Source organism: Seriola dumerili, unplaced genomic scaffold (assembly GCF_002260705.1).
Source record: "Seriola dumerili isolate Sdu_G_001 unplaced genomic scaffold, Sdu_1.0 BDQW01000011.1, whole genome shotgun sequence".
NCBI classification, from domain to species: Eukaryota; Metazoa; Chordata; class Actinopteri; order Carangiformes; family Carangidae; genus Seriola; species Seriola dumerili.
Genome location: NW_019174266.1, coordinates 4,837,873 through 4,862,468, shown reverse-complemented (window position 1 = coordinate 4,862,468; position 24,596 = coordinate 4,837,873). Strand labels below are relative to the sequence as shown.

The following is a 24,596-nucleotide window of genomic DNA, read 5'->3' as shown; positions in this document are numbered from 1 at the left end:
AGTCCTAAAACAAGCAAAGAGGGAAGCTGGCTGTGGTACAGCCCTGGCAGAGGACCACCAATGTGGATACCATGTGTCTGTGTGGGTGGGGAGACTTCAAAAAGCAAATGTCTGCAAAGTATTAACAGCTAATTATTAAATAAAAATGTTTTAAGTTTGTTTTAAATTACATTTGGTCTAAAACTGGGTGAAAATAAAAGCGAGTGCGGATTAGTGCTTCTAGAGTCAAATGAAGTGACTCCTTCATTAAAGATTCCCTGTGGAGCTTCTAACCTCTAGCAGCGCTGCGGAGCGGGTTTTTCAAAAATGGATCTTTGTTTTGTTTGTGTTGTGCACAAGGGTGTGCGTGCATGCATACATGATACACGGTCCTGCCAATGGTTTCACACTGTTCCACTAATCAACAAGCGGCGGTAACGTGCCAAGAAACGCAGCAATGGTAGAGCAGGGACAGGGGAAGGGACCCAATTAAAAGAAACTTGGGTCTGATACACACAGTGAGTTTTGATCCACTAACTGTCTCCATAACTGTACCTTACCTTACTGTCCCTGCTCAGCACAACAGCCAGATACCCCAGTGAATCATGCTGCAGCTTAATAGGAGTCACAGTGGCTTGTGAGCCTCTCCGGGTCACCTAACCATTAGACCACCAGGTGTTGGGCAAAGCTGAAGGGTGGACTCATCAGAGAAGATGACCTTACTCCAGCTTGCTACTGCCAGGCCTTGTGGTCTTTTGCAAAACTCAGCCACACTCTCATTGATGAAGGGCTTTTCTTTTTTTCTTTTCTAGCTCTGCATGACTTCAGCCCTGCCGCCCTCAGGGGCCTTGTTTTGAACCATCCTTGCCGTGCGTCGTACCCCAGCTGCTGTTTGCCATTCTTTTTGTAGGTCACTCGATGTTATTCTACGATTGCTGAGTGACATTTGAACGAGTCGGCGGTCATCCCGGTCAGTGGAGAGTCGTTTTCACACTCTGCCGGTCTGTAGCTTTGTTGTCTCCAATGTTTGCTGCTTGACCTTGTTCTTATGAACCGCCGTCTTTGAAATTTTTATGGATGGAAGCAACCTGACGCTCGCTGTATCCCTCCACCAGTAAAGACAGAACTGAACCCTTCTTTTCCTCACACAGAACTTTTCTTTTCAACTCTCTCGCACAGTTTTTGCCACGGAGCCGCTACTTTTCCTCGTTAAAGAAGATTTGGTTCAGGTGATCACCTAATCAGTGCCTCTTTAAGTGTAATGAGGTGTGCCTGGAATGGAAAGGCATAACACACATGTAGACATGCTGATTGAAGAAAAATTTATTGCTGTCTCTGACTTTTTTACAGAACTGTAAAAGATGAAAATGGTGCCTTTCTTGTCTTACTTGCTTAGGGGAAAGTTTATTTGCTTCCAGTCGAGAGGGAAACTGTGATATTCTCGGCTTTACAGGTTTGGTCAATAAACAGACAACTGAAAGGAGTTGTCTCAGTGGGAATTTGGTCGATTTGAAAAAAGAAATTGCCTGATGGAAAGGTTTTCCTTTTCAAAATTAATTCAATAATCAATATTAAAAAGATTACTGTACTGATAATGCTTTTTATCCATGTGGGGAACTTAATTCTGGATGTGACTGCAACCTTTGAAGTGAAACAAAGCCGGTGAAGCTTTTCAGAAAGGCAGCTTAAAGAGGAACTCTGCTGATTTAACTATCAGTCTAGGGATATGTATATGTAGAAGAAAGGTGTGTATAGCCTTTTTGTGAAATCTGATGAATTGCGATGTCACTGGGTCTGAAACTCAAAAAGAAACTGGAGGTGCAGCGTTAGAAAGAAGTAGAGAGGTCACAGGAACAGATAACTTTGGGACAAAGTCGATGCCAAAATTTTGAAAATGTGACTTGTGTGGTTGTTCTTCTACAGCACCATCTGTACCGAATGTACCGTAGATGTACCGGAGATGCGGTTCTTCCGGGACTGACGAGGGCAGTATAATAACCCTACAAGTGTCCCAGTCTGAAGAAGGCAGGCGCAGTAAACAGCGACAACAGCACGTGTACTGGCAGCGGTAAGTTGGGGTGCAACAGGTTCACTGCGACTTGTAGAAAACAAAGCACCTCCTCTCCTATCACCTCTAACACTTCTAACACTCTAACTAGCACTTACTATGCGCTTCTCTTCCTGATCTCCTTGCATTTATTGAATAGATGTAGTGCTTGGTTCTTATGCCATTGTCTACTGCACTAAAGCTTTAGTGGTGTCCTTCACTTGTAAGTTGCTTTGGATAAGAGCGTCTGACTAATGAGTAAATGTGATGTAATGCAACGCAGCAAGACTGATGTAAGGAGATATTCAGCATCTGACACAGAACGTCAGGGACAAGTTATACACAACCCAAACAAACAAACAAACAAACAAACAAACAGTGCCACAGAGCATCACACATGAAAGGAGGGAACATCTCAAACTTATCTAAGCAGCTCAAAGATGAAGAAATTCAGGCACCAGGTGGCAGTTCAAAATATAATGGAATATAATGCAGTAAGACTCTCAAATTCAAATGTCCCTCACTGTCAACAAATCACATGCTGCTGTTCTGTTGACCGTCTCTGAATCCTGAAGTAATTTATTCCTAAAAAAAAAGTAAGTAATCCTGAAACATTACCTAGTGGCTCAAAAATGACTTGGTTTTGAGACTTGTTGAGAAAAAATGTTCAAATATCAGACCCCCCCCCCTCCAGCTCCTCCATGGTTACCAACCTGCCTACGTGTGCACGATGCCAGAGGAGAAGATGGGACATTGTGCCGCTGTTGACACACATCAATCACAACACTGTGTGTGTGTGCCTGTGTGTGTGTGGGAGGGAGATAATTACCTTTGCCACAATTCATATTCTGAGACATTGTTACATCTGTGAGCCACGTCACAGCTGTTTTGACTGGTGGGGACAAATGCACATGTTCTATATATTCAGGGAGGGGGAGGTATCCCCCCGCATCCCTCCTAAAATCTACGTACATATGATCAACCCTGTCTCCTGCAGATTACATTTCTCTAGTCATTGACCAGATCCAATAAGGAGAAATACGAATGTAGCATTGCAATGATGCTGTGTCAGTCTGTCGTCAGTTTAAAATGTCTGATTAAAAAGAGAACGGACATTTCCTCTCTGCTCACACACACACCGATGTTTAGTGGACAATCTATATAGGGTGTGCAGCTGTCTAAATGACCCTTAAGTTGTCAAACAAGTCTGAGGTCTGAACATCCACTTGAACAGATTGACAGATCTGAACAGATCGTCATTACACGCACCTCAGCCGACACCTCTGTGCTCAACTTGAAAAAGGCCTTTGAAAACAACTTTGAATGCACTTGTATGTAACATTAGCTAGTTTGTCGATCCACTCACCAGTCCATCGCAGGTGCTTATGGCTGCGTTCCCTTTAACGGTCGCCCCGTCCCACACTTCACCTAAATAATGGCACCGGGAGGATCCAGGAGGACGGATCTGTGCCCCGTCCAGGCCACCGTACCTCCTCTCCGTCAGGAAGCCTGGAGCCAGCAGGTGTGGGTTGAGGGTGAGGTTAAAGTTCAAACTGTGGCCGCCGTGCCACAACTGGTAGAAGACTCGATCTAAGTCCACTGGGCTCTCTGAGGCTTCCCGGCGCTGTACTCGGCGAGCATGGTGCGACAGGAAGTTGGACAGGAAGTGACCTCTGGCATCCACCCTAGCGGGGCGAACCACTTCATACTCTGGCAGATCCTGCAGGAATCTCTCTGTCAAAGCCGAGGTGGGGAAGAGAAGATGTGAGAGAAGAAGGGTTATTAAATCATGGGAAAGAGGAGGGTAATGAAATAATTAAGTGGTTGCAAAGCTGTAAACAAAACCGAGGAAACTCTAAACAAACCCATATGGGTGTCTCATCTGTCATCTTTATGTTTGAATGCAGCTGCAGAGCTACAGGATTCTTCTCTGCTATACTCCTTTCACTTTTTACTCTGATGAGCAGCAGGTTTGATGAGGTCAGTGAAACTCATTCTTCTTCAATTTCCTGTGACCCGGAATAGCTGAATCAGCAGCATGAAAGGCGGCGTGAGAGCGACCTCCCTCTTTTTGAAACCAGGTTAAAGAAAACCTGCCTTAAGAACAGGGACTACCAGCAGCCCGCTGACTGTAGTGCACGGTCGTCACACAACACACATTCAAGTGTCTCCACTTTATTGTTCAGCAGAGATTAAGTCTTGATAAACATTGCATATGTTTTTACTTTAGGTCATCACACTGAACAATCGATGTTTATGTCTAGTGTGCACTTTCAGAACACCCACACACATCCAAACATCCACGCTGTGTCTATATATATATGTATGTATGTATATATATATAAGACTTTTTTTCCAGTATAGTGTTATTCATGAATCATATACCTAGAGGGAATTAATGTTGGTGTCAGCAGCAGCAGCAGCAGCAGTTTTACCCTGCATGAAGATGTTTTCAAATTGCATAATGACTAATAAATTACTGCACATTAAGATGATGTTCTAGGGAGGATTTTCCATGTGATTTTTTTTTTTTGTAGATTACATAACTTATTTCACCAGATTTCACCAAGAGTGCAAAGAGCTCTGAATGACGAGATAAGAGGCAAACTGATTATTTGATCTGCGAGGTACAAAGACCTGCTCCTAAACCTGCGTGAGACTGACCTTAGCTTCATCTCATTCAGGAGAAACGAGCAGAATGCAAACAATGATTTCACACAGCATTGTGACAAGGTGAGACAAGGGCTCTCTCCATCCAGTGCTGTGCTGGATTATCTGCACAAATATTTTCAAGAATACATCAGCGCAAAAAGATATCAGATGTTTCTGGCAACCAGCTTTTAAGAATACCTCAGTGAATGAAGAGCTAAAAAAAAAAACCATCATGTCGACTATTTGTAAGGACACTGACGGTGCATTCACTTTTATTCCTTAAGGCATAAAGCACTGTATGTCAGATACCACACAGGAAAATCTGTTGGATTATTACTTATAGATGAAGTTACAGCAAAAACTAAATATATGGCAATCAATCAGGGGTCATGGGCCTGAATCACTTTAAATTTTGCTCCGCTTGAGCCTCGAAAAGCCCAAATATTCCTGCAGAAATCATGGCTGCCATCAGTCAGTCAAGCGTGACTGAAGATCTGGATTTTAATTTTCTAAATATTTACTGAATAAAAATCTATAGGGTGTTTTATAGGGCGGATGTATGAGCTCTCTGGTTGACTTCTTGTTCCCAATGAGATGATTGATTTCATGGGAGGGCATTTCAGAACACATGAAGGATTTTGTAATAATTCTCTGCAGCACCTTAATTAACAGAATACACACAAGTATTTAATTTTAAATCAAAGAGACTTCATTACAGCTTTTCATTAAGCAGTTGAGCTTCTGTCACTGAAACGGATGCATCTCTACATTTGTGTCTTTTCAAGAGGACGTCTGTGTCCCACTTCTTTTCTTGTTCTTAGCAAGTTGAAAATAGACTATAGTATTTCTGTGGCAACTTCATCACCTGGAACCGTTATGCCCCGACAGGACTTTGTTTTTCTCTCAATGCCACACAGCTGATTTAGACAAGATGAGACAGAGTGCATCCAGATTCCTTGCTCTGCTCGTTTCTGTAATCTCAGGGGAGGCCTGACTTAACATCCAAACCACGTACTAAAGGGAAGACTGATAGATTGAGAGTGTAGGGACTGGAGGCGGGGGACTGCACCCTACAAGACAAGAGAGGACTCATTGATGGGATGATTATGCACCGGGCCCGACACTTTGCAAACTAGAATAGAAACCAGCTCCATTATGAGAACAACAGTAACAATAATAATAATTCCCCCTGTCTGTTCCCAACGTGAAATTCTGCTACTTGCCCCTCTGGTGAGGTCAGAGGTCAGTATCAGTCACAGAGCAGCAGCAGCAGCAGCAGCACTGAGATTCTGGGTTTTGCTCAAGGGCCCTTTAGCGAAGGCAGATGGGTCTTCAGCCTCTGATGATTCATTGGAAAGAAGGTCTCTCCGGTTACTGCACCAAGCTAAACCTTGAGCTTAATTGCTGTGGTCAACCCACGGCTTTATAAACACAGGTCCCTGCTGGCCTCCCCTCGCGGTGAGGACCGCCGGCCTCCGTCTGACTTCACTGATGCAGGTCTGGAGCAAATGCGCACAACAGAAGCTGACACAGAGCCCCAGAGGACGTGGTGAAACCATCAATACATGAATGCAAAGTCTTAGAAGTTGTTGTTTTCAGACTCACTAACCTGGTTCGTCTGATAGTCCCAACGTTTTGCAGCTTTCCAGGAGCGTGAGTGCGATGAAGAAGTGAATGGGAGAAACTCCTCGCCCAGAGCCGCGACGCCCGCAGCGCAAACGGGTCATTTTGTCGGGACGTTATTCTACACGTTAAACATTTATTGCCTTTCTAACACCGCGTCGACTGTCAGTTCAAATGATTTCCATCTGGGCCGGGTGCACTTTTCGCTTTTGTTGCGACCGTGCACTTAAACTGTGACAGTCCCAACAAACTTCTCCAATTCAGGCCTGAACATGGTGCAGCTCCGCGGGGCGGGTGTGTTGCATTCTCGCGCTCTTGTTGATTTGTTCGCCCGTCGGTGTTAACGTTTGCTTAGGAGTCGCAGTCCCCTCTGTCCTCCATCAGTCTCCTCCCGACAGCCAGTGACAGCTTAAAACTTTGCTCTGCAAACTTTCGCAGAGCCACCCCCACAGATGGGTGGACTTAAGACAATGGGCTATCTCTCAGGACGACTGGAGCTGGAGGCTTAAAGGGGAATGCTACTCCAAGAAATCGGATAAAGTGACACAGTCCAGTTGGCAGTTGTTCCTAAAGCGGAGGTCCTTCGGGTTCTCTGTGGGTCAGATGAGGACCCACTTACCCACAATATTGTTTCACTCACTGGGAGTCTGAGAAATATTTTCAAATCAGGGGTTTGAGTCTGTTCTTTATTTCCTCCTCCTTGTGCTTTAAGGGTGAACAGACAAGACTTCTCCGGTGCAAACTCAAGGACAAGACCTCCATAAAGTCTGTGCAGAAACTGTGATTGAAAGCATGAAGTTCAGTGAGGGTTCCTGATCTGAAAAACCTGTGGAAAAAGCTTGGCCCTGCTCTGCAGTCATGCTAACACAATGTCTCAAACTTAAGATGTCTTTTCATTAGACAGTAAAGCAAAGTGGTTTTCATACCATCAATCACACATGAGCAATTGGAGTAAGGTCAAATCGACATGGTCATTAAGCTCTTCAATACTGCTTCATCCTATTATTGGTGTTTATCTGCCCGAGCTTAGCGCCCCCTCTACCGGGAGAATGAAGGAAGGCCTCTGCGTATCACTTCTAGCAGCCCATGTTATGATGGCCTGTTATAAAAGTGCAGGCATTTGCTTGAAACGCACACTGATATGGGTGGTGATGCTTACAGAGAGGATTTTAATGCAAAACAAAAAAGTGATATGCACCAACAGAAGCAGCTGAAGATGTACCTTACAGGATCTGCTTTGGTCTCGACCTGTAAATATATCTGAAAGTTGTGGGTTTTTTATTTTTTTATTTATTTTAAACTTTGAATCTCTTTAATTCCGTGCCAACTTTCAGGCTTCCTCCAACCACAGTATAGCACACCCTCTGTGCTCAAATATGATTTTTTTTCCTCAAATTTTATCTTAATTCCTGTGTTTTATTTGGATTCTCTTGAAGAAATGTTGTTGTTGTTGGCACAGTTTTACGCACGAGCCAGTGTGCCAAGTGCCTGCCACCACAGGCTAAATGAGCTGACATGCTGCGAGAGTTAAATATGAATTCCTAGAGACCAAACACTGAGCCGGTTCAGCTGTGTCTCCTCATTTCTGTGACTGGGACTATCTGCTTCTCAGTCACGTCTCATTCGACCAATCGTGGCTCAGCAGAGGAGCGACACACCTGTATAAAAGCGGACTCCAGGTCAGCTGTCATTCACAGAGGTGTGATGAAGATGAAAATCGGCTGAATGGTGATAAAGAGCCGGAGACTCTTTTCGCATGGGGCGTTTGTGTTTGTGTTGTGTTTTCTAGCTTGTGCGCAAAGTAGAGAGTCTGGTGTGAGTGCCGGTCCGTAACTTTAAAGATGGATGAAATATTAAACTACAGCGCGGCACTGAACCGAAGTTCGCCCGGCGATGAGAAATTTAGTTTCGAAGACATCGATGTGAGCGCGGACGGCACCCCCATCCTGAGGATACTCATCTCCGTGGTTTACTCGGTAGTTTGCGCGGTGGGTCTGGTGGGGAACCTGCTCGTCTTTTTCCTCATGAGGTTACGACAAGGTCGAAAGAGATCCACGATCAACGTTTTCATCATCAACTTGGCAGTGACGGACTTCCAGTTCGTGCTGACTCTGCCCTTCTGGGCCGTGGACACCGCGCTGGACTTCAGCTGGCCGTTTGGAGACGCCATGTGCAAAATCATCCTCTCCATCACCGTGATGAACATGTACGCAAGCGTCTTCTTCCTCACCGCCATGAGCGTGACCCGCTACTGGTCGGTCGCCTCTGCTCTGAAGAAAAAAACTTACAGGAGGTCACGGTGTGTCAAGTGGGTGTGCGCGGTGCTGTGGGTGGCTGCGACGGTGGCCACGGCTCCGACAGCGATCTTCTCCACCGTGACTGTTGTGGCTGGAGAAAAACTCTGCCTCCTCAGGTTCCCCGAAGGGCACGACTGGCTCGCCCTCTATCACATCCAGAAAATACTCATCGCCTTCATCATCCCTATGCTCATAGTCTGTGTCAACTACCTGATGCTCCTGCGCTTCGTCAGGCAGAAGAGCATGGACAGCAGCAACCCGAAACGGAGATCTAGAGTCACCAAATCTGTCGCTATAGTGGTTTTGTCTTTCTTCTTCTGCTGGATGCCAAATCACGCCATCACCTTCTGGGGCGTCTTGGTCAAATTCAACGCGGTCAACTGGGATAAAACGTATTACATGGTGCACACCTATGTGTTCCCGGTCACTGTGTGCCTGGCGCACGCAAACAGCTGTTTGAACCCGGTGCTGTACTGCCTGATGAGGCCAGAGATCAGGAAGACGCTGAGCGGTTTGATCTGGAGGGTCTCCACTCCGTCCACCAGCAAGGGCTGTGCGACGCGCTCTTTTACGCAGGGAGAGACCCATGGAGTCGTGCCTCTCCAGATCATGGACAACGGAGAGTACACGCTTTCCATCATAGACCGTAAAGGCTTATCAAGCTCCAGAATGATCCCGTACGCCCGATGACTTCAGTCTGATCAGAAAATAGATGCCTCTTTTCTTTTCGCTCTGGTTGTCTAACTGTAAAATGATTTCATGCCAGTGTCCCAGTCTGAACGTTTTAAAGGACACTTCATACTTCACATCATGTGTTTGTCAGATTAAGTAAGGCCAGTGTAACGCGGCTTTTTATTTAATTCCCCAAACTGACTTGTTGATTCCCCCCCCCCCCCCCCCCACTTCAAAACGCAGCAGCTGCATGGAGCTTTTCTTTTTGCACTTTGTAAGATTATGTTTATAATAGGTTTGCCAGGACTCCCAGCAAAATGTGGGATCTTAAAAAAAGGACCTATGATGGATATGGAGATTCAAACAGAATCACAAGGTTGCAATATTTTCTATTTATGTACATCATGTAAAGCCTGTTCTGCAGTTGTTCACGTTGTATAATGAAAAATGCCAGTTTGGGGGTGGGGGGGTGTTTGCCTAATTTCATTGTCCTACTTGTGCTAAGTGCAAATGTATGTTGACGTTAGTGAGCTCTTTCTTTATTAGCCGATGCTGCCTAAACGCTGTTAACGCTTTGCGTTTGTTATGGTCCATTAAATGAAGACGTGCAATTCAATTCAGCGCACCAAAGCGTCAGTTTCTTCCATTATCCAACTTGTCCAATAAAGATTGAACAAGGAAGTCAAGTGCCGGGAACAGAGACAGCTCGTCTTTAAGGTAAAGAAGAGAGACACACACACACACACACACACCCACAGTGTGCAAGTTACCGTTCATTCTTATTTATAAAGGTGGTGGGGAGAGGTGAAGGGGTCGGTTCAATATATGGTTGGAACATAAAAGGTTTGGGTTGTTGCGCAGCTCAATTCAACCACAATGACTGAGGAACAGTGCTGTGTCTGTAAATAATGTGGCAGCCTAATAAATGTAGAGGAGTAAAACACCTCAGTGATGTATAATAAACCAGACAGTTGTCAAATTATAGAAAAAAAACAAGATAAAGTGTAGTAGTAAGGTGTTGAGCCGAAACAGCTTCAGTGGTTGTTAAACTGGGTTGAGAACTGGTGACTGAAGGCCACAGCATATGATTCACATCATTTTCATCCTCATCAAACCACTGAGGTCACTACGAGTGACTGTGTTGCACATTTAACACATGGATCCAAGAGCCATTTAGCCATTTATTTTGTTCAGGAAATTCAACAAGGAACTGATGGTAGGATGGATGATTTCTTCAGTACAACAAACTAAAGTAAATACCTTGTCATGCATACCACAAAAATAATAAAGAAAGGGTAACTAAAACATCTTACATTCTCAATGCATCCAAAGGGTAAAAAGGAATCTCAAACATTCCTCAAGGTTCAGCTTATCCTGTTAACAAAGAACATAATTAAATGCATGATACAACTAACAATAACTGTATATATATATAATAACAGTGACTAACAATTTTCACGTCAAATAAACTCATAAATTAAGAGTCACTGAAGGTAAACATAATTTGAAAGAAATAAACAATATATAATATCAAACAGAGGATGTTGGTTTCCAGCACCCTACTGGTGTGGCAGCATGGTCTCTAACAAAGGGATCTCAGTTGTACACACCCAGTGATTTTGTAAACTCCCCTATGCAATCTCCTCCCCTGTCCTCTGACAGGTGAATCCCCATCCACCCAGTCTGACATGTCAGCTTGAGATTTTTGAACAACAGAGTACAACACAATTCAATAGAATATATACCGTCCACTACCTCCTCAGCAGCAAGGCGCAGACAGATACAGTCAGAGAGCAGCTGCTGAACGTAGCGGCGCACATAGCAGCTAAAGAGACAGATTTCCCTCAGGAGCTGGTGGAGACCAAACACAGAGCTAAAACAGTGGAGCACTGGACGAGATCATCATGAGACGTCAGGTAAATAATAATAATAAATAATAAACAATGTTAATTAAAAGTAATAATGAAGATAGAAAAAAGTTGTCCCCCTGTCTTTCCACCAACAGTCACACAGTGTGACACACCTGCAATGTGAGTGTGGTCAGTGTCAATCCTTTTGGGTTGGCCACACTAGCTACAGATGTATGATGTCATCTGCCAGCATGTTTTTCCTCCAGGCAGCGGCCCCCGCTCTGAGTTCAGTTCAAGAAGACAGCTGAAAGATAATCATAGAGAGCAGTGTGTGTTAATATAGATCTGATATTCATTAGAGGAAACAGTGATAACTGAAGTGAATCTCACCTCTGGAGACTCCAACCTTGAACTGTACCCTAAAGCTGCCTCTCCTGGTATCTGGGAGGGTAGACAACTCACTATTTGTCCAGCTCTGTCTGGCAGGTGTTGGCAGGAGCTTGGAAGTACTTGGCACTGGCTTGAAGAAAAAGGTTTTGGACCAAAAATGAATTTTATGTTTGCATGAAATGATAATACACAACATACTTAATCACAAGCTATGAGATGCACGCATGTAACTGGGATGAACTGTTTAAGGAGGAAACCGGCAGGCTGACCCCACCGTTTGTCAGCCTACCAGTCTCTGTGTACAGCTGCACACCTGGTGGGTCCTGAATGCAGCTGAGGTGGCGCCTCTGTGTCTCCATATGTCCTGGATGCGGACAGAGAGAGAGAGAGAGAGAGAGAGAGAGACAGAGGAAGGTTTCAAATGTTAATTTTTGTTCTTTTTTTAAATTTAATACACATATAGGTGTAAAAGCAGCTGAAACATACATAACAACAACTCTGCCATTCATCAATGCTAATGCTAATGCTAATGTGGGGGGGGGGGCTTTCCCCCTCCCCACACAAAATAGCAAATATGCAGCTGTAGTTTATGCATGAAGGGAATAACCGTTAGTGAATCATCAGGCTGAGAGTGCCATGTCACACTGAATGTCTTCGTTAGACATCAAGCAAACATAAACATACAAAAACACTGTAAATGTTCAATGAATGAAATTTTACAATTTTTTTTACCAAAATGAGTTATCATGCATGAATACATAATATACATTACACCTTATTCCCTGGTGGGAAGCATCTGTTAGGAAAGAATACTAAACTTGACAGATCAGTTAGACATATGCATTTAGAAAGTATTCAGGCACCCCCCCCCCCCCCCCCCCAAAAAAAAACAAACAAACAAAAAAAAAACTAATGGTAACAGCATTTATATATGAACAAATACAAATCTCTTTGACATAAGCACAATTTTTTTACATTCATAAACTTGAATTTCTCAGTTTTAAAGGTTTTCAAATGTTGATTTACAACTACAGACATTGGAATTATTTGTGAACATCACTTTACAAGCACAAAATCATTTTGAGCCTAATTTGAACCCAGCCTACTTACACGTGGGGTGGAGTCATGCGCATGACTTACCTGAGATCAACCTGAGATCAAGAACATAGGAATTTTGTGGCGTAATTAAATTGAACTTTAACTACTTAAAGGCAGCATCAGACGAGACACAGGAACAACAGAACACACTGCAACCGCAGTAGCCTAAATTAACTTGGATGTGGCAGTTAATTATTCATATAGGCAACCTGGACGTAATGTGGCTGTTCTTTTTCATTCATTGGTGGCATCTTGCCTGAATTGCCACTTCACCATCTACTATCCACAACACTGCATATATCCGGGCTAAGGGGAAAATATAAGATTCAGTTACTAAAAAACATTTTGAAATTAAACTAGCTATGGATGAGTAAGTACATGATTATGAAAATAAACTCAACATATCCAGAGATCGTTAAACAGTGAGCTTGCTTACAGTTAGCCGAGGGACTTAACCAGTTAGCGTTAGCCTAGCATCAGGGGACTCGCCTTGATAGTCGAATAAGTTTTCAACAAAGAACTTTTAGCCTCTCTCAAGTTCAGAACTTGATGTTAATGAAAACATTTCGGCGATTCTGTTGACATCAGCCATTGCAGTCTTCGGCAAATTGTGGATTGACTCTTTGAAAATAATTTTGTCCATCGTTTAGGGGTTTTACCGAGGGTAACCGGCTGTAAACGCCCACGGCGTTTGACTACTTCCGCTTTCATGACGCACAGCGTGAAAGGGGCCTATGGCGGCGAGCAGAAAAACATCGGAAAATAGCGTCTAAGCGGCGGAAGGATACAAATCACAACTTCCGGTCAGGGCCATAATAAAAATCAGAGCGGAAACATAATACAGATAGTGACGTGCAATGCAAAACCAGCACAAATACCAACAATACAGTGTAACAAAACAGTCAGTAAATGGACTTTTCTTCCACCTTAATGAGGAATTAGCTGATCAGAAATGCATAAAACAGGTTTTCAACTGGACACATTACAGTTAGTGCCAATGTAAAACAGAGGCACAAAACTACAACAACAACACTTCACCAGTCCTAAGGTAATTCCCAGGGGACACCTCAAAAAGCATAACGCATCGCAAAGTCTGTTACACTTACATTACTTTGTTGTGGTTTAAGTGATATTTACTGCTGCCAATGAAAATGAAAGCCTATTTCACCCTCTGCTAATTCTAGCTGACACTGTTTAGTGTCAAATACAACCTCATTAAAACAGTTAATTTAGTAGTAGTATCCAGTCCAGCATTCATCGACAGATCCTGGGTCAGTGTAGGTTCAGAAAAAAAAAACGAACTGGCTGAACATAAACGGACCAGCAACAACTAAAAATTCAGACAATGTTTCAGTTGCATTGAATTTATGTTTTAACCTGTGCTTTCACCATGCAAACGAGTCATCTTCCCAATCATATAAGCTCTCTGATAAACTTTAAAACTCTGACGCTGTCGGACTTACCTCCGGTACCGGGTAGTTGATTTCTTCTGCAAACGAGATGTAAGAGGATGAGGGTTCCTGGAGACCGGCGTGATGAAGAGGAGGAGATCCGAGTTTTTTTACCTACTGACCGCGGACTGCACACTGAGTCAAGTGGTTCACTGACGCCATCATGTTGTTTTTTTGTCGTCCATATTTAAATCCGAAATGGCGCCAACACTGTCCACTCACCGCAAGAGGTCAGTGTATAACAGTGCGGAGCTTCCCTCTGCTCGGTTTCTATCCCTCCTCTTCCTGCTCCACCGTCTGTTACAGGTGTTTGTTTGTTCCCCACCATGGTTGTATTAGTTAAATCTAATATGTTTTATAATAGACCTACATCCATGTTCCCCACATCATGGTTCCACAGTTTACTTTTCTAATGCTGTTATTCCTTTGACGCTTTGTCCCGTGGAAAGAGTGAACCAGCAAACATGAAGTCCAGCTGCAAGTGACACAAACTCCATGAAGGAAGGTTCAAAGTTCATAAGCTGCAGCTGAAAGCCACGAACTGCAGCGGGAAGTGAAGGTAAAAGTCCAACAGCAGCTGGGTATGAAGTTCAAAATACTAATATATAATAGTCACAACATTCATAAACATACAATTCATTCATTTGAAAGCAATTTTAACTAAAAAGGATTAAGTGTCACATATGTTTCTTCCTGTTAAAAGGGAGTTTTTCCTCCCTGTTGCCAGGTGCTCGCTCTTTGTGGGAACTGTTGGGTTTCTTTCTATAATAAAGTAAGGTCACAACCTTACCCTGCAAAGTGCTGTGAGGTAATGTACTATGTTATGATTTGGCGCTATACAAATAAAATTTAATTGAATAGGGTTGGATTCTCCTTTAAATGCACAATCCATGATTATAATATAGTGCTCCATCCTCAAAGCATGGCAGCATCGGCTAATGAAGAAAGAGCTCACAAACGTCAACAAACACTTACACTTAGCACAAGTAGGACAACGAAATTAGGTAATACCCCCTAAAGTGGCATTTTTCTTTATACAACGTGAACAACTGCAGAAGAGTTATAACCTACTTCATGCACGGACCGTAGTGGCTGATTTTTCTTCTCCCAGCAAAGTACATTAACTTTGATTTCCCTGCTTTCCTTTACAAACTGTGCTACACTGTGGGTGTCACATAGGCATATAGAGAATTGCCATAGTTTGCCCATATTGTGAACATATAAAAGTGATTCCAGTCTAAGCTGTGTTCAACCACCGCTCCAAGCACATTAAAAAGAGCACATTATATATATTCTCATATAACCCGATCTCACACTGGACTCTGGAGTTTCTTTCAAATCATTTAAAAGCAAATGTGGACATCCTGGTAGATAGAGCAGGTGCATTTCTGAAGTTGGATTGAAGAGAATATCATTGAGTTTGAATGGGCAGGGAAATGGTCCACCAACAGATGCTGGTGAATAATGATTCAGATCAATTCTAAATACATACATGTGCATGTACATGTGCTTGTTGATTACCCATTTTGATGGTGTGGAGCCTGTTAATGTTGGCTTCGTATTCAGCAGTGGTCCTTGTCAAACACAGGGACTGCCTCAGGTGACCAGGGAAGAGGTTAATAATAGCTGCACAGGTTCCAGCTGTCACTTGGCGTTTGGCAGCGGTGCAGGTCCTCCACAGATGATGCAGGAAAACCCAGGGCAGAGGGAGACTCCTGGCTGCAGGAAGCTGCGGCTGCTGCCAGGTTTGTGTGCTAAGTAGTGAGTCCCTGCCTGAATCTGTATGTGCTGTGATTGGTCCATATTGTTGATCTATGTGATCTCAATAGCAGGTGACAGCAGCTGTTTTTAGACCCATGACTTGGATAAGAAAAAACACGAAACCACAGGAGGACCACAGATACTGAATATGAATTACTTTGTGCTTAATATCATGAGCATCACTTTGAGCTAAACTAATTCAATATCATTTACATATATTTTGATGATATTGCAGCAAATTACTTGAGATATAAGTAAAGTTGTTGTACAAAAACTGTGTAGATTTAAATCATTGTGAAGCGTCATTTTCAAAGACAACAGAAGACAGTGTTTCCATGCTTCTTTTTGCTTTTTCTTTCGTATAACTGTTTTTTTTTCTGTTTAATAAATCGGATTCTCTCAAGGTGAATTTCTGTGAGCCATAGTTTCTTCATCCAGAATAATAGGATACTTTTTTTTTGCAATGATAAGTCCATGCCAGGAAGCCAGTTGTTGTATATCCCCAAAGTTATTGAAATTGGGTCTCGGCCCATCTTAACATTCAATATGACAAAAAGGTGAATATATCAATCCAGTAACTAAGTGTAGCTGTGAAGCAAATTACCTTCCTCTAAGTCACAATTTTCCACACAGGGGAGAATGTATGTCTCATCTTTACAGTCTATTTATGGCAAAATGTTCTACAGCATGCTTACATAACCTCACTTTTTTAAATTTTTTTTATGAATTTCTGTTTGGTATTCTAGGATTTATTGCTGATCTTTAATTCTGTTTGTGTTGCTGCTTTCCCCTTTTGTCTTGCTGAATCTTATTACGTTTGCAGCTCCAACAGTCTAATTTCCCCCTCAGAGATCAATATGTTTTCAGCAGCATTGTCAGTGGCAGATGGGAGGCATGTTTCAGTAAAGCACTGCACTACATGGACGCCAGCCTGTGTTCATTAGTTGTAATTTATTTTGTTTAACTCGGAGAAGAACAATAACAACCACTTTCAATTATTCTCATTTGACTTTAGATTACGGATGTCCTTGAGAGCCCGAACAAAACCCGCAGCTCTGATCTGCAGATGGCCGCCCAAACGCCTTTGTGTTTGGAGGCAATTTACTTTCTAATTGTCTAAATTAGGACACAACCCATATGGCAAAGCTGTCAGTTTAATTCTGTAAAGAAATCTGACTTTTATTTGGTTAAATTTCACACACTGAAGTTTTTAAACTGACATGCAGAAGCTCTGTTGCTGTTAATATTTTAGAGTCAGGAACATTCAGAAACCTTTTTTTTTCAAGAGATGGTTTTAGCTGTCTGCAGTTGTAGGAGTCAATTCAAAGACGTCCACTGAGTTAATATTGTTTACCACAGTTAAATGGATATCTATAGTGACAGGGGTTAGAGTTATTGTCATCCACTCTGATTGTCCGCTCATTAACGGTGGATAAAGTGTAATCAAAGTGCCTAAAGGTTTCTCTTGGACAGACTTGCTGGACAGGTTGAGAGACACCATAAGAGGAAGGCTGCCCCCTGCAGGTAGATGGAGACCATCACAGAACTCATTCTCAAACATGTTACTCAACAAATGTTTCTAACAATGATTAAAGGTTAATACATAATTTATCAATGCTTTATAGACCAGTTATAAACTAATAATAAGAACTAATTTTTGTGTTGATGGGTTGTGGAAAATCATCATCAACACCACACTGGTCTTTTTATTGAACTCTTTAAATCATTAGGGAGACCCCTATAATGAACTGTTTGACCCTCTGGAAAAAAAATAATCCATTTATAAACACCTTATTAACATTTACAACTGCAGACCTGATTTAGATTTATTAATAGTCATAACTGCAGGTGACTGACTAACTTCTGCTAATGGATCATTACAAATCAAGAAACTCAAACTCCTTTATCAGTGTCATACTAACATTCAAAACTGCAAACCCAAGCATTTATAACTTATTAGAAAGTGTGAAACACTACGTACTCATTAATGGTTTACCAACATTTAGAACCACATTATTAGAGAACAGAGACACACAGCCATGTTATTACCAGAACATGTGATTTAAACAGGACTCAATGCTGCAGGAGAGTCTTTATTCAAACAGAACAGGGAATTTCTTAATGTAAAAATGTCATAAAAACAGCTTTTTAATATCAACACAATTACTGTATTGCTCTCCCTACATTGGTATTCATACTAAATATGCACACATATCAACAGCTGGACAAACACCAAGTTAATAAATGGTTATACCATAAGTCTGCAGTTGCAAATTTTCAGAAGCAGTTTATAAATGATTTTGGTCTTGACGTCCTGCAGCCCTTTCCCAATGTCTCCCTAATCATTTAAAGAGATTTAAGGATGATTTTCCACAACCTGTCAATGGAGAAGCTGATCTTACTGATTGGTTATAACTGATTGTTATTCAGCTTCAGTCAATAAGTCTTATCATTATCAGGTTACTGTTCATCCGTGTCCTTGATTCCTCAGCATTACAGACAGTCTCTGTCATTTTTGTGCTGAGGAGAAGGTGTTATTCATATGACACTTTCAGTTATGGTTGTGTCTATCTGTAATTCAGTATTTATTTAAATTCAGTTTTTTCCCCCTTAATTATTCAATTTCCACGCTTCAGGCCTGCACCAAGAGAGAGGATGTCAGTGTGAATCTTCTGCAGCAGGAGGGTCTGGACAGGATTTAGACAGATATCAACAACTATTTTTGATATGTTTTGTGGCTCAGGGGGGTCACTCGCTCTCAGTCATACCGTTAGTGTTTTTATGGAGCACAGTGGGGCCATTTTGACAGCTGTCATTCCAGGAGCAAACATCTGGATTTACAGCTATCTGTCTGCATCGCGACATTAAAAGACATTATCATATCTCCCAATCTGTGTATCTGATCATTTGGCAGAAAACATATAAGCATCACTTGGTTTTTCAGGCCTCCTTTTTGCAGTTGAAACTCGTCAGGTGTTCATTAAAAAAGACATTCATAGGACATATACAACGTTTTATTTGGTGGCGTACTACAACTCTTCACACCTTATCAGAATAGAAAAAACTGACATTCATTGGTAACACTAGGAGGGTGCTGGCATACTGTAAGCAATGTGCATTCACTCCACTCATTTTTATGGCTTCTGTTTTGAATTACTTTGTTCAAATCCTGAAAATTTTGCCAGCAGTATTTTATGCAGTGCATTTTATGATGCAGTGCATGTTGAAAGGAAACCGTCTCTTATTGTGACAGGTTCGGTAACACAAAGCTGACTTGTTTCATTTGCCTTGTAGCTTAAATTACAAGGTAATGCCATAAACCTGTGGGAAAATACTGGAAACTATTGTAAAACTGAAAGGGTATAAAATGCTACTTGACTATTTACAAAATTCAAGTTAATTTTGTACAAATTGAAAGTGCATCAAATGTTTAAAGACCATCCTGCGTGTTTTCCAGGATAAAAATATTAAAAAAAGAAGTGGATACATATTTAGAAGATTCTTCTCTGCAGCAAAAGATCAAGAAAGTCTTTGAAAGATAAACATCGCGAATCTTCTTTGTACTCTGGTGACTTTAGTTCAGTTTTTTTCTTTATAAATTATTATGCAAGTCAACTGAACATGTTGCAGATAAAATCTTTTAAACATCGAATTCAATATACAGTATCGTAACTTTACATTTGCGGTAGCGTTTGGGTGGCAAGTCACCCTTGAGGTTTTTCATGTCTTTCAAAATTTACCATAAGAGTTAAATAAATACACATCAGGAAGAGACAAAAGAGTGACTGGCTGACATTTGCCTCAAGGGCAAACTGTGGCCTGAAATTCTTGGAACATATCGATCAAAGCTCGCTCTTTTCTCCTTTTCAAACGGCCAGAAAAAGCACCAGAGCTCCAGCCCAAAGCCAAGAAAACGAGAGCTCCAAGATCTCTGAAGGGACAACACAGAGGGCAGTGAATACAAAGACCAAGAAGGCCCTGATGTCGTAACAGTGCAGGAATGCTAAGTGAGTGTGACAGTGCTGACTCTTCAGGGGGTCAGGGGTCGTGGCGTGGGACAGATCCAGTGCACTGATAAAGCCTTGCTTCAGCGATCATGCGGAGCTGTCTATGCGGTGCCACTGTTGTGGTGGGGAGCAGGGGGAGGTGGGTTGGTCCCTGAGTGTCGGGTCCCCTGTGGAAAAGGTGTCTGCTGGGGGCCCTCAGCCTGCGTTACCGTTCTTCGGCCACTTTCCCGTTGGCCTCCCGCTCGTCCTCGTCTCTTCGCTTCTGCCTCCGGAAGAAGCCGAGCTGAGCGAGGAAGCAGTCAAACACAGAGAGAAGTTAGACAAGAAGTAATGCTGCATTTTTCAGTGTAAATGCGATGAGCTACTGTTTCTGCACAAACATGGAACCGTTTCTCCGTAATACCAACTGTACCAAAGATTATGAGTCTGTGGCCATGCTAACACAAAGCCACAATGCTAACACGCTCACAATTACAATGCTAACATGCAGTTGTTTGCCAGGTACAATGTTTACTACGTTCCCGTCTTACTTTAGCGTGTTAGCATGCTAACATTTTCTAATTTAATAAGCCTCTATATTTAGTGGTTTTTCTGGTTTTCTATAATAATTAACTTAATGTCTTTTGGTTTCTGACTGTTGGTTGGACATTTGAAGATGTCACTGAATCATAAATTGATTGATTGATTAATCAAGAAAATAGCTGGCTGATTAATTGACAATGAAAATATTTGTAACCTGGCTGCAGTCAGTCCTAAGTTTCATGGCAATCGATCTAATAATTGTTGAAAACACAAAAAACCAAACATAACCTTGTGGTGGCACTAGAGGAAGTGTCAGAGATTTATCAGGAAATTTAATACTGCTCTGTAACTTTTTTGTTACATTACACTCATTAGGCAGAAGCTTTAATTGCAAGTTCATAGGTAGGTACACTGTAAATCAGAGATATATTTAAAATATGTCTGGCAAGTAGTTATTAAGCATATGATCAAAGTCAGATAACAGTGTTTCTTTTTCAGACTTTTAAACTTGTTTCAGACTTTCTCTGCAGCGGGTGGCAGTCTAAGCCAACACTGAAGTCTGTTACTGCTGACTTGGATCTTTTACTATAGAAAAGTACTGTAAAGTTTATTTGAGTAATTGATTTAATTTTTTCAGACAACACGGGTTATATAATATGTGTGCTGCAGAGATATCACATGACATTATAAACAGTGACTGAAAACACCCCACAGGGTTACGTGGGATATATGAGGACATAAGATAACTTCTAAACATTGTAATAGACCAATATTAGATTCATAATAGAACAATATGCTGCTATTGACTGTGGATAAACAGCAGTTCTGAAGCATAGCTGATATTTTGCAGACTCAGTGATCAGGGTGATCATGATAGGGTGACTTACCTTCCATAGAGCCAGACTGAGCAGAGCTAACAATAGGAGTCCTCCAGCGTGCTGCCAATGATAATCCAGGTAGGGATCCTGTAATCTCCCTCCTTCCTGATCTCCAATAAATATCTGTCAGACAAGGTGAGATATGTGACAACATCTCATTTGTGTTTCAGACACAAACTGAACTCTGGTGTCAGCTATATTATTATTTGGTGATCTTGTAGAAAAATGAAACTTTAATGTACACACAATAATGCAGTAATTCACTTCAATGGGAAAGTGGTTCTCAGACCCCACTGTATATATAATTATAAATCAAGTATGTTAGCGTAAATGAGACTGTAATGACTACAAAAGATGGCACAGCTGTGACATTCGCAGACAGTAATAATGCACTCCCCCTGAGGTGATGATGATTATAGTGGATTATAAATCCAGACATTTGTTATTGTGGTTATACTCAGCAAGTGGACGTCACAGGCCCAACATGGAATATTTAAATGATTAACTGCAACTGTAATAGACATATGTACAATAAAAACAATGACTGTTTTATGCAATTTGTCTTTCTTAACATACACACACACACACACACACACATACATAATATAATATATATTTGTATCTAAAGAAAGATAAATCAATTGCAGCACAGATCAGAATCAGATTTACCAGGAAATCCATTCTCCTTTTTACACTAATAACACATGTCAGCGAAAGGAAATCAGTATTTATGGAATTTGTTCATGAAAGCATAGTAGAGATACAGGATGAGTGCTGGTAGTGGCCAATAGATGGCAGCAAAGATTAGTGTACATGTCGAGACTTTTACATGTTGTGCCGCTGGTCCTTTCGGTCCCTGAGCACCACACAGCACGTGTGCTCCAATACCAACTTTACTGTCTGATTCTGCACTGCCTCAGTTCTGCAATGCCACGATCAGCTGTAGCAGAACCCACTGGTATTTTTTTAGAAAGTGATTCTGCAGCAAAATATGTTCCTTTTTATTGTTAGATCAATTGTACTATTAAAGCATTTTAATACTTTCAGTCAATTCAAATACATTTTAAGGGACTGATCTTCCTCAGCACATAAAAACACTGTGTTCATACATGGATAGGATACAAATCAGAGAGATGACAAATATAATTAAATTATGATGCTTTTATCAATCAGTTCGGATCAGGTCAAACCCAGGGCAGAGGCATTTTATAACATTAGCTGTTGTTGACTCACATGTCTGACAGGCCTCGCTTCATGTAAAAAACATGGGCTGGAGGAGGGGAGCTCCACGATGCACTGGTTACCAGTTCCAGGATTTTAAACTTCAGCTGGAGAGGAAATCAAAACAGACCGCCAGTTTTCACAAACATATAAACACAGCTGAAAGACTGCAAAGCTGTCATCGCTACAGTCAAAGCAAAATAACACTAAGATGAATAGAGAAAATTGCATGCATGGTTTAACTGTTTAAAACCTGGGCCAATCACCAAACATGTTATTCCAGTTTCACACTCACGTGCGTGTAAGGTATCTATTCGTAGTGCTCCTGTGATCCTAACTGCAATTTCTCCTGTGGGAGGGCCACAATTGACAGCGCACTGGATCGGCAGAGTTAAGGTGTTTGGATTGATTCTGTGTGAAGAAGTCAGACACCAGCCTTCAGGAAAAAAGTTGCCAAAGATAAAGTCATAGAAATAAACTCTAATTTGGGAATGAAGTTGGTTGGTTTGCCTTTACCAAGCGGGAGACGCGTGAAAGGTCCTCAGGTGATGCTCCTGCTCTGTGCCACATGCTGAGGCGGTAAACAGTGAGTGCCATCTCTCTGAGGTGTGACATAAGAGTGAAAATACCAGTTACTACGTTACAATCTCACATCTGCAGAAAAAGTAAACTAATATTCTGATAGGCTGAGTTATATTTGCCTTTACATTACAACCAAGAATTAATATCACTTTGCAATTTAAAGAATAGTTTTAACATCTTTGGAAATATGGGAAGCTCAATACCAATGTGCCATGGAGCTGATGTGGTTAGCGTAGCTTAGCATAAAGACCACAGAGGGAAACTAAAGAAGTAGTTGTACTGATTTCGAACCATTTTTGTAGTAACTCTTTAAATAAGACTAACATTACATTATTCATGTATAACAAGCTGATGTGACTTTTTGCTGAAACACTGTCAGCAAGAGACAATTTCTAGACAATGGCAGATGCTAAAACATAAGTTAAAGTAGAGAGGAAACTCTGACTAAACCCTGCCCTGAGCTGCAACTGTCCAAGCTCAGCAAACTTAACAGTGAAAGTTATACTCTGTTTATAAAAAGTTAGGAGGATGTTTTTTTAATACCCTCTCCAAAATCAACACTTGAGAAAAAATGTAATGAAATGGATTAAACAGCCAGCGTGGTGTCTGCTCCTACATAAGCTGCAAACATCAGCACGTCTTGTAGGACAGCCTGTAACTTAATGTTATGGTCAAGGAGCATTTTCATGGTACTACTCCTATACTGGGGTTACAGGTAGCAATAAAAAAAAAGCCTCAGTCCAGTCACAATAGTACATCCGCTGTGAACCATTTCACCACTGTGTGCAGACTAACATTAGCAGCTGTGTTGGATTTGGGGAGATTGTTGGGAGTTGTTTGAAAATACAAAATATATAAATGTAACCTCTACCTTGTTGCCCTGGTATGTAAACCAAGCAGCCAAACAGAGTCAGAATGAAGTGACACTCTGATCTTACTCTCTCTCATTATCATACTTATAAAACTAGAGCTAGCTCTATGCTGCAGTTAAGAACAATGCAGATTCTTTATTGCCATGTTTTCTGCATGGGACATAACCTTTTGTTCCAGGGATGCAGATTTAGCCTTTTGCATGTTATCATGTGAATGTGAGCATGGATGGTCTGTCTCTGTGTGTCAGCCCTGTGACGGACTGACCACTGTCAGCTGGGATTGGCCTGCTTCTGTCTATCTTTGTGCGCATTATGTGCCGCATGCGGACGACAGCTTGACAGGCATGACGACAGTAACTAAGAGGGGTGGGCTTAGCTAACGGTCAACAAGCTTGATAGTTCATTCTTGACTTTAGACAGGTGGGAAAGAATCTCAGTTAAAGATTGTTTTATTCTTTAAATCAACCATCAAGAAGAAGAATGTTATTATTCTTTCAAAAGTTACATTTTCTCCCTTTCAATCACTGAGACTCGCTCTGAGGCTCCACACTCACCTGGTCAATATGGAAGTCAGATATCTGCAGGAGCTGGTTCCCATTTTTGTCATTTGGGATCTCAATGTTCAGCTGTAGATCCTTTACGGAAAGTAGCCAAGGTCTGGATTGAGAGAAAACAAAAGAATAAATTGTGAGAT

At 41.7% G+C, this 24,596-nt stretch overlaps 3 protein-coding genes across 3 annotated transcripts in view; 1 reads left to right on the top strand and 2 right to left on the bottom strand.

Moving 5' to 3' along the window:
- The window catches only part of LOC111223125 (A disintegrin and metalloproteinase with thrombospondin motifs 7-like), a 64,378-nt gene extending 57,973 nt beyond the window's left edge, over positions 1 to 6,405 (bottom strand). The window contains exons 1-2 of the mRNA XM_022747156.1: positions 6,288 to 6,405; positions 3,393 to 3,760 (exon numbers count right to left, since the gene is read on the bottom strand). Coding sequence (XP_022602877.1) covers positions 3,393 to 3,760; positions 6,288 to 6,405 — 486 coding nt within the window. The remainder of the gene's footprint in view (positions 1 to 3,392; positions 3,761 to 6,287) is intronic.
- A 1,737-nt stretch (positions 6,406 to 8,142) lies between these two features.
- LOC111223114 (relaxin-3 receptor 1-like) lies at positions 8,143 to 9,288 on the top strand. Its single transcript, XM_022747145.1, has one exon. It carries the CDS (start codon positions 8,143 to 8,145, stop codon positions 9,286 to 9,288), a length of 1,146 nt encoding a protein of 381 aa, XP_022602866.1.
- A 10,744-nt stretch (positions 9,289 to 20,032) lies between these two features.
- itga11 (integrin subunit alpha 11) overlaps positions 20,033 to 24,596 on the bottom strand; it is a 51,058-nt gene continuing 46,494 nt past the window's right edge. Inside the window, exon 31 of the mRNA XM_022748298.1 lies at positions 20,033 to 20,110. Coding sequence (XP_022604019.1) covers positions 20,033 to 20,110 — 78 coding nt within the window. The remainder of the gene's footprint in view (positions 20,111 to 24,596) is intronic.

Coding starts and splice junctions, on each gene's coding strand:
- LOC111223114 (XM_022747145.1), top strand. CDS start 8,143: ATGGATGAAATATTAAACTACAGCGCGGCACTGAACCGAAGTTCGCCC.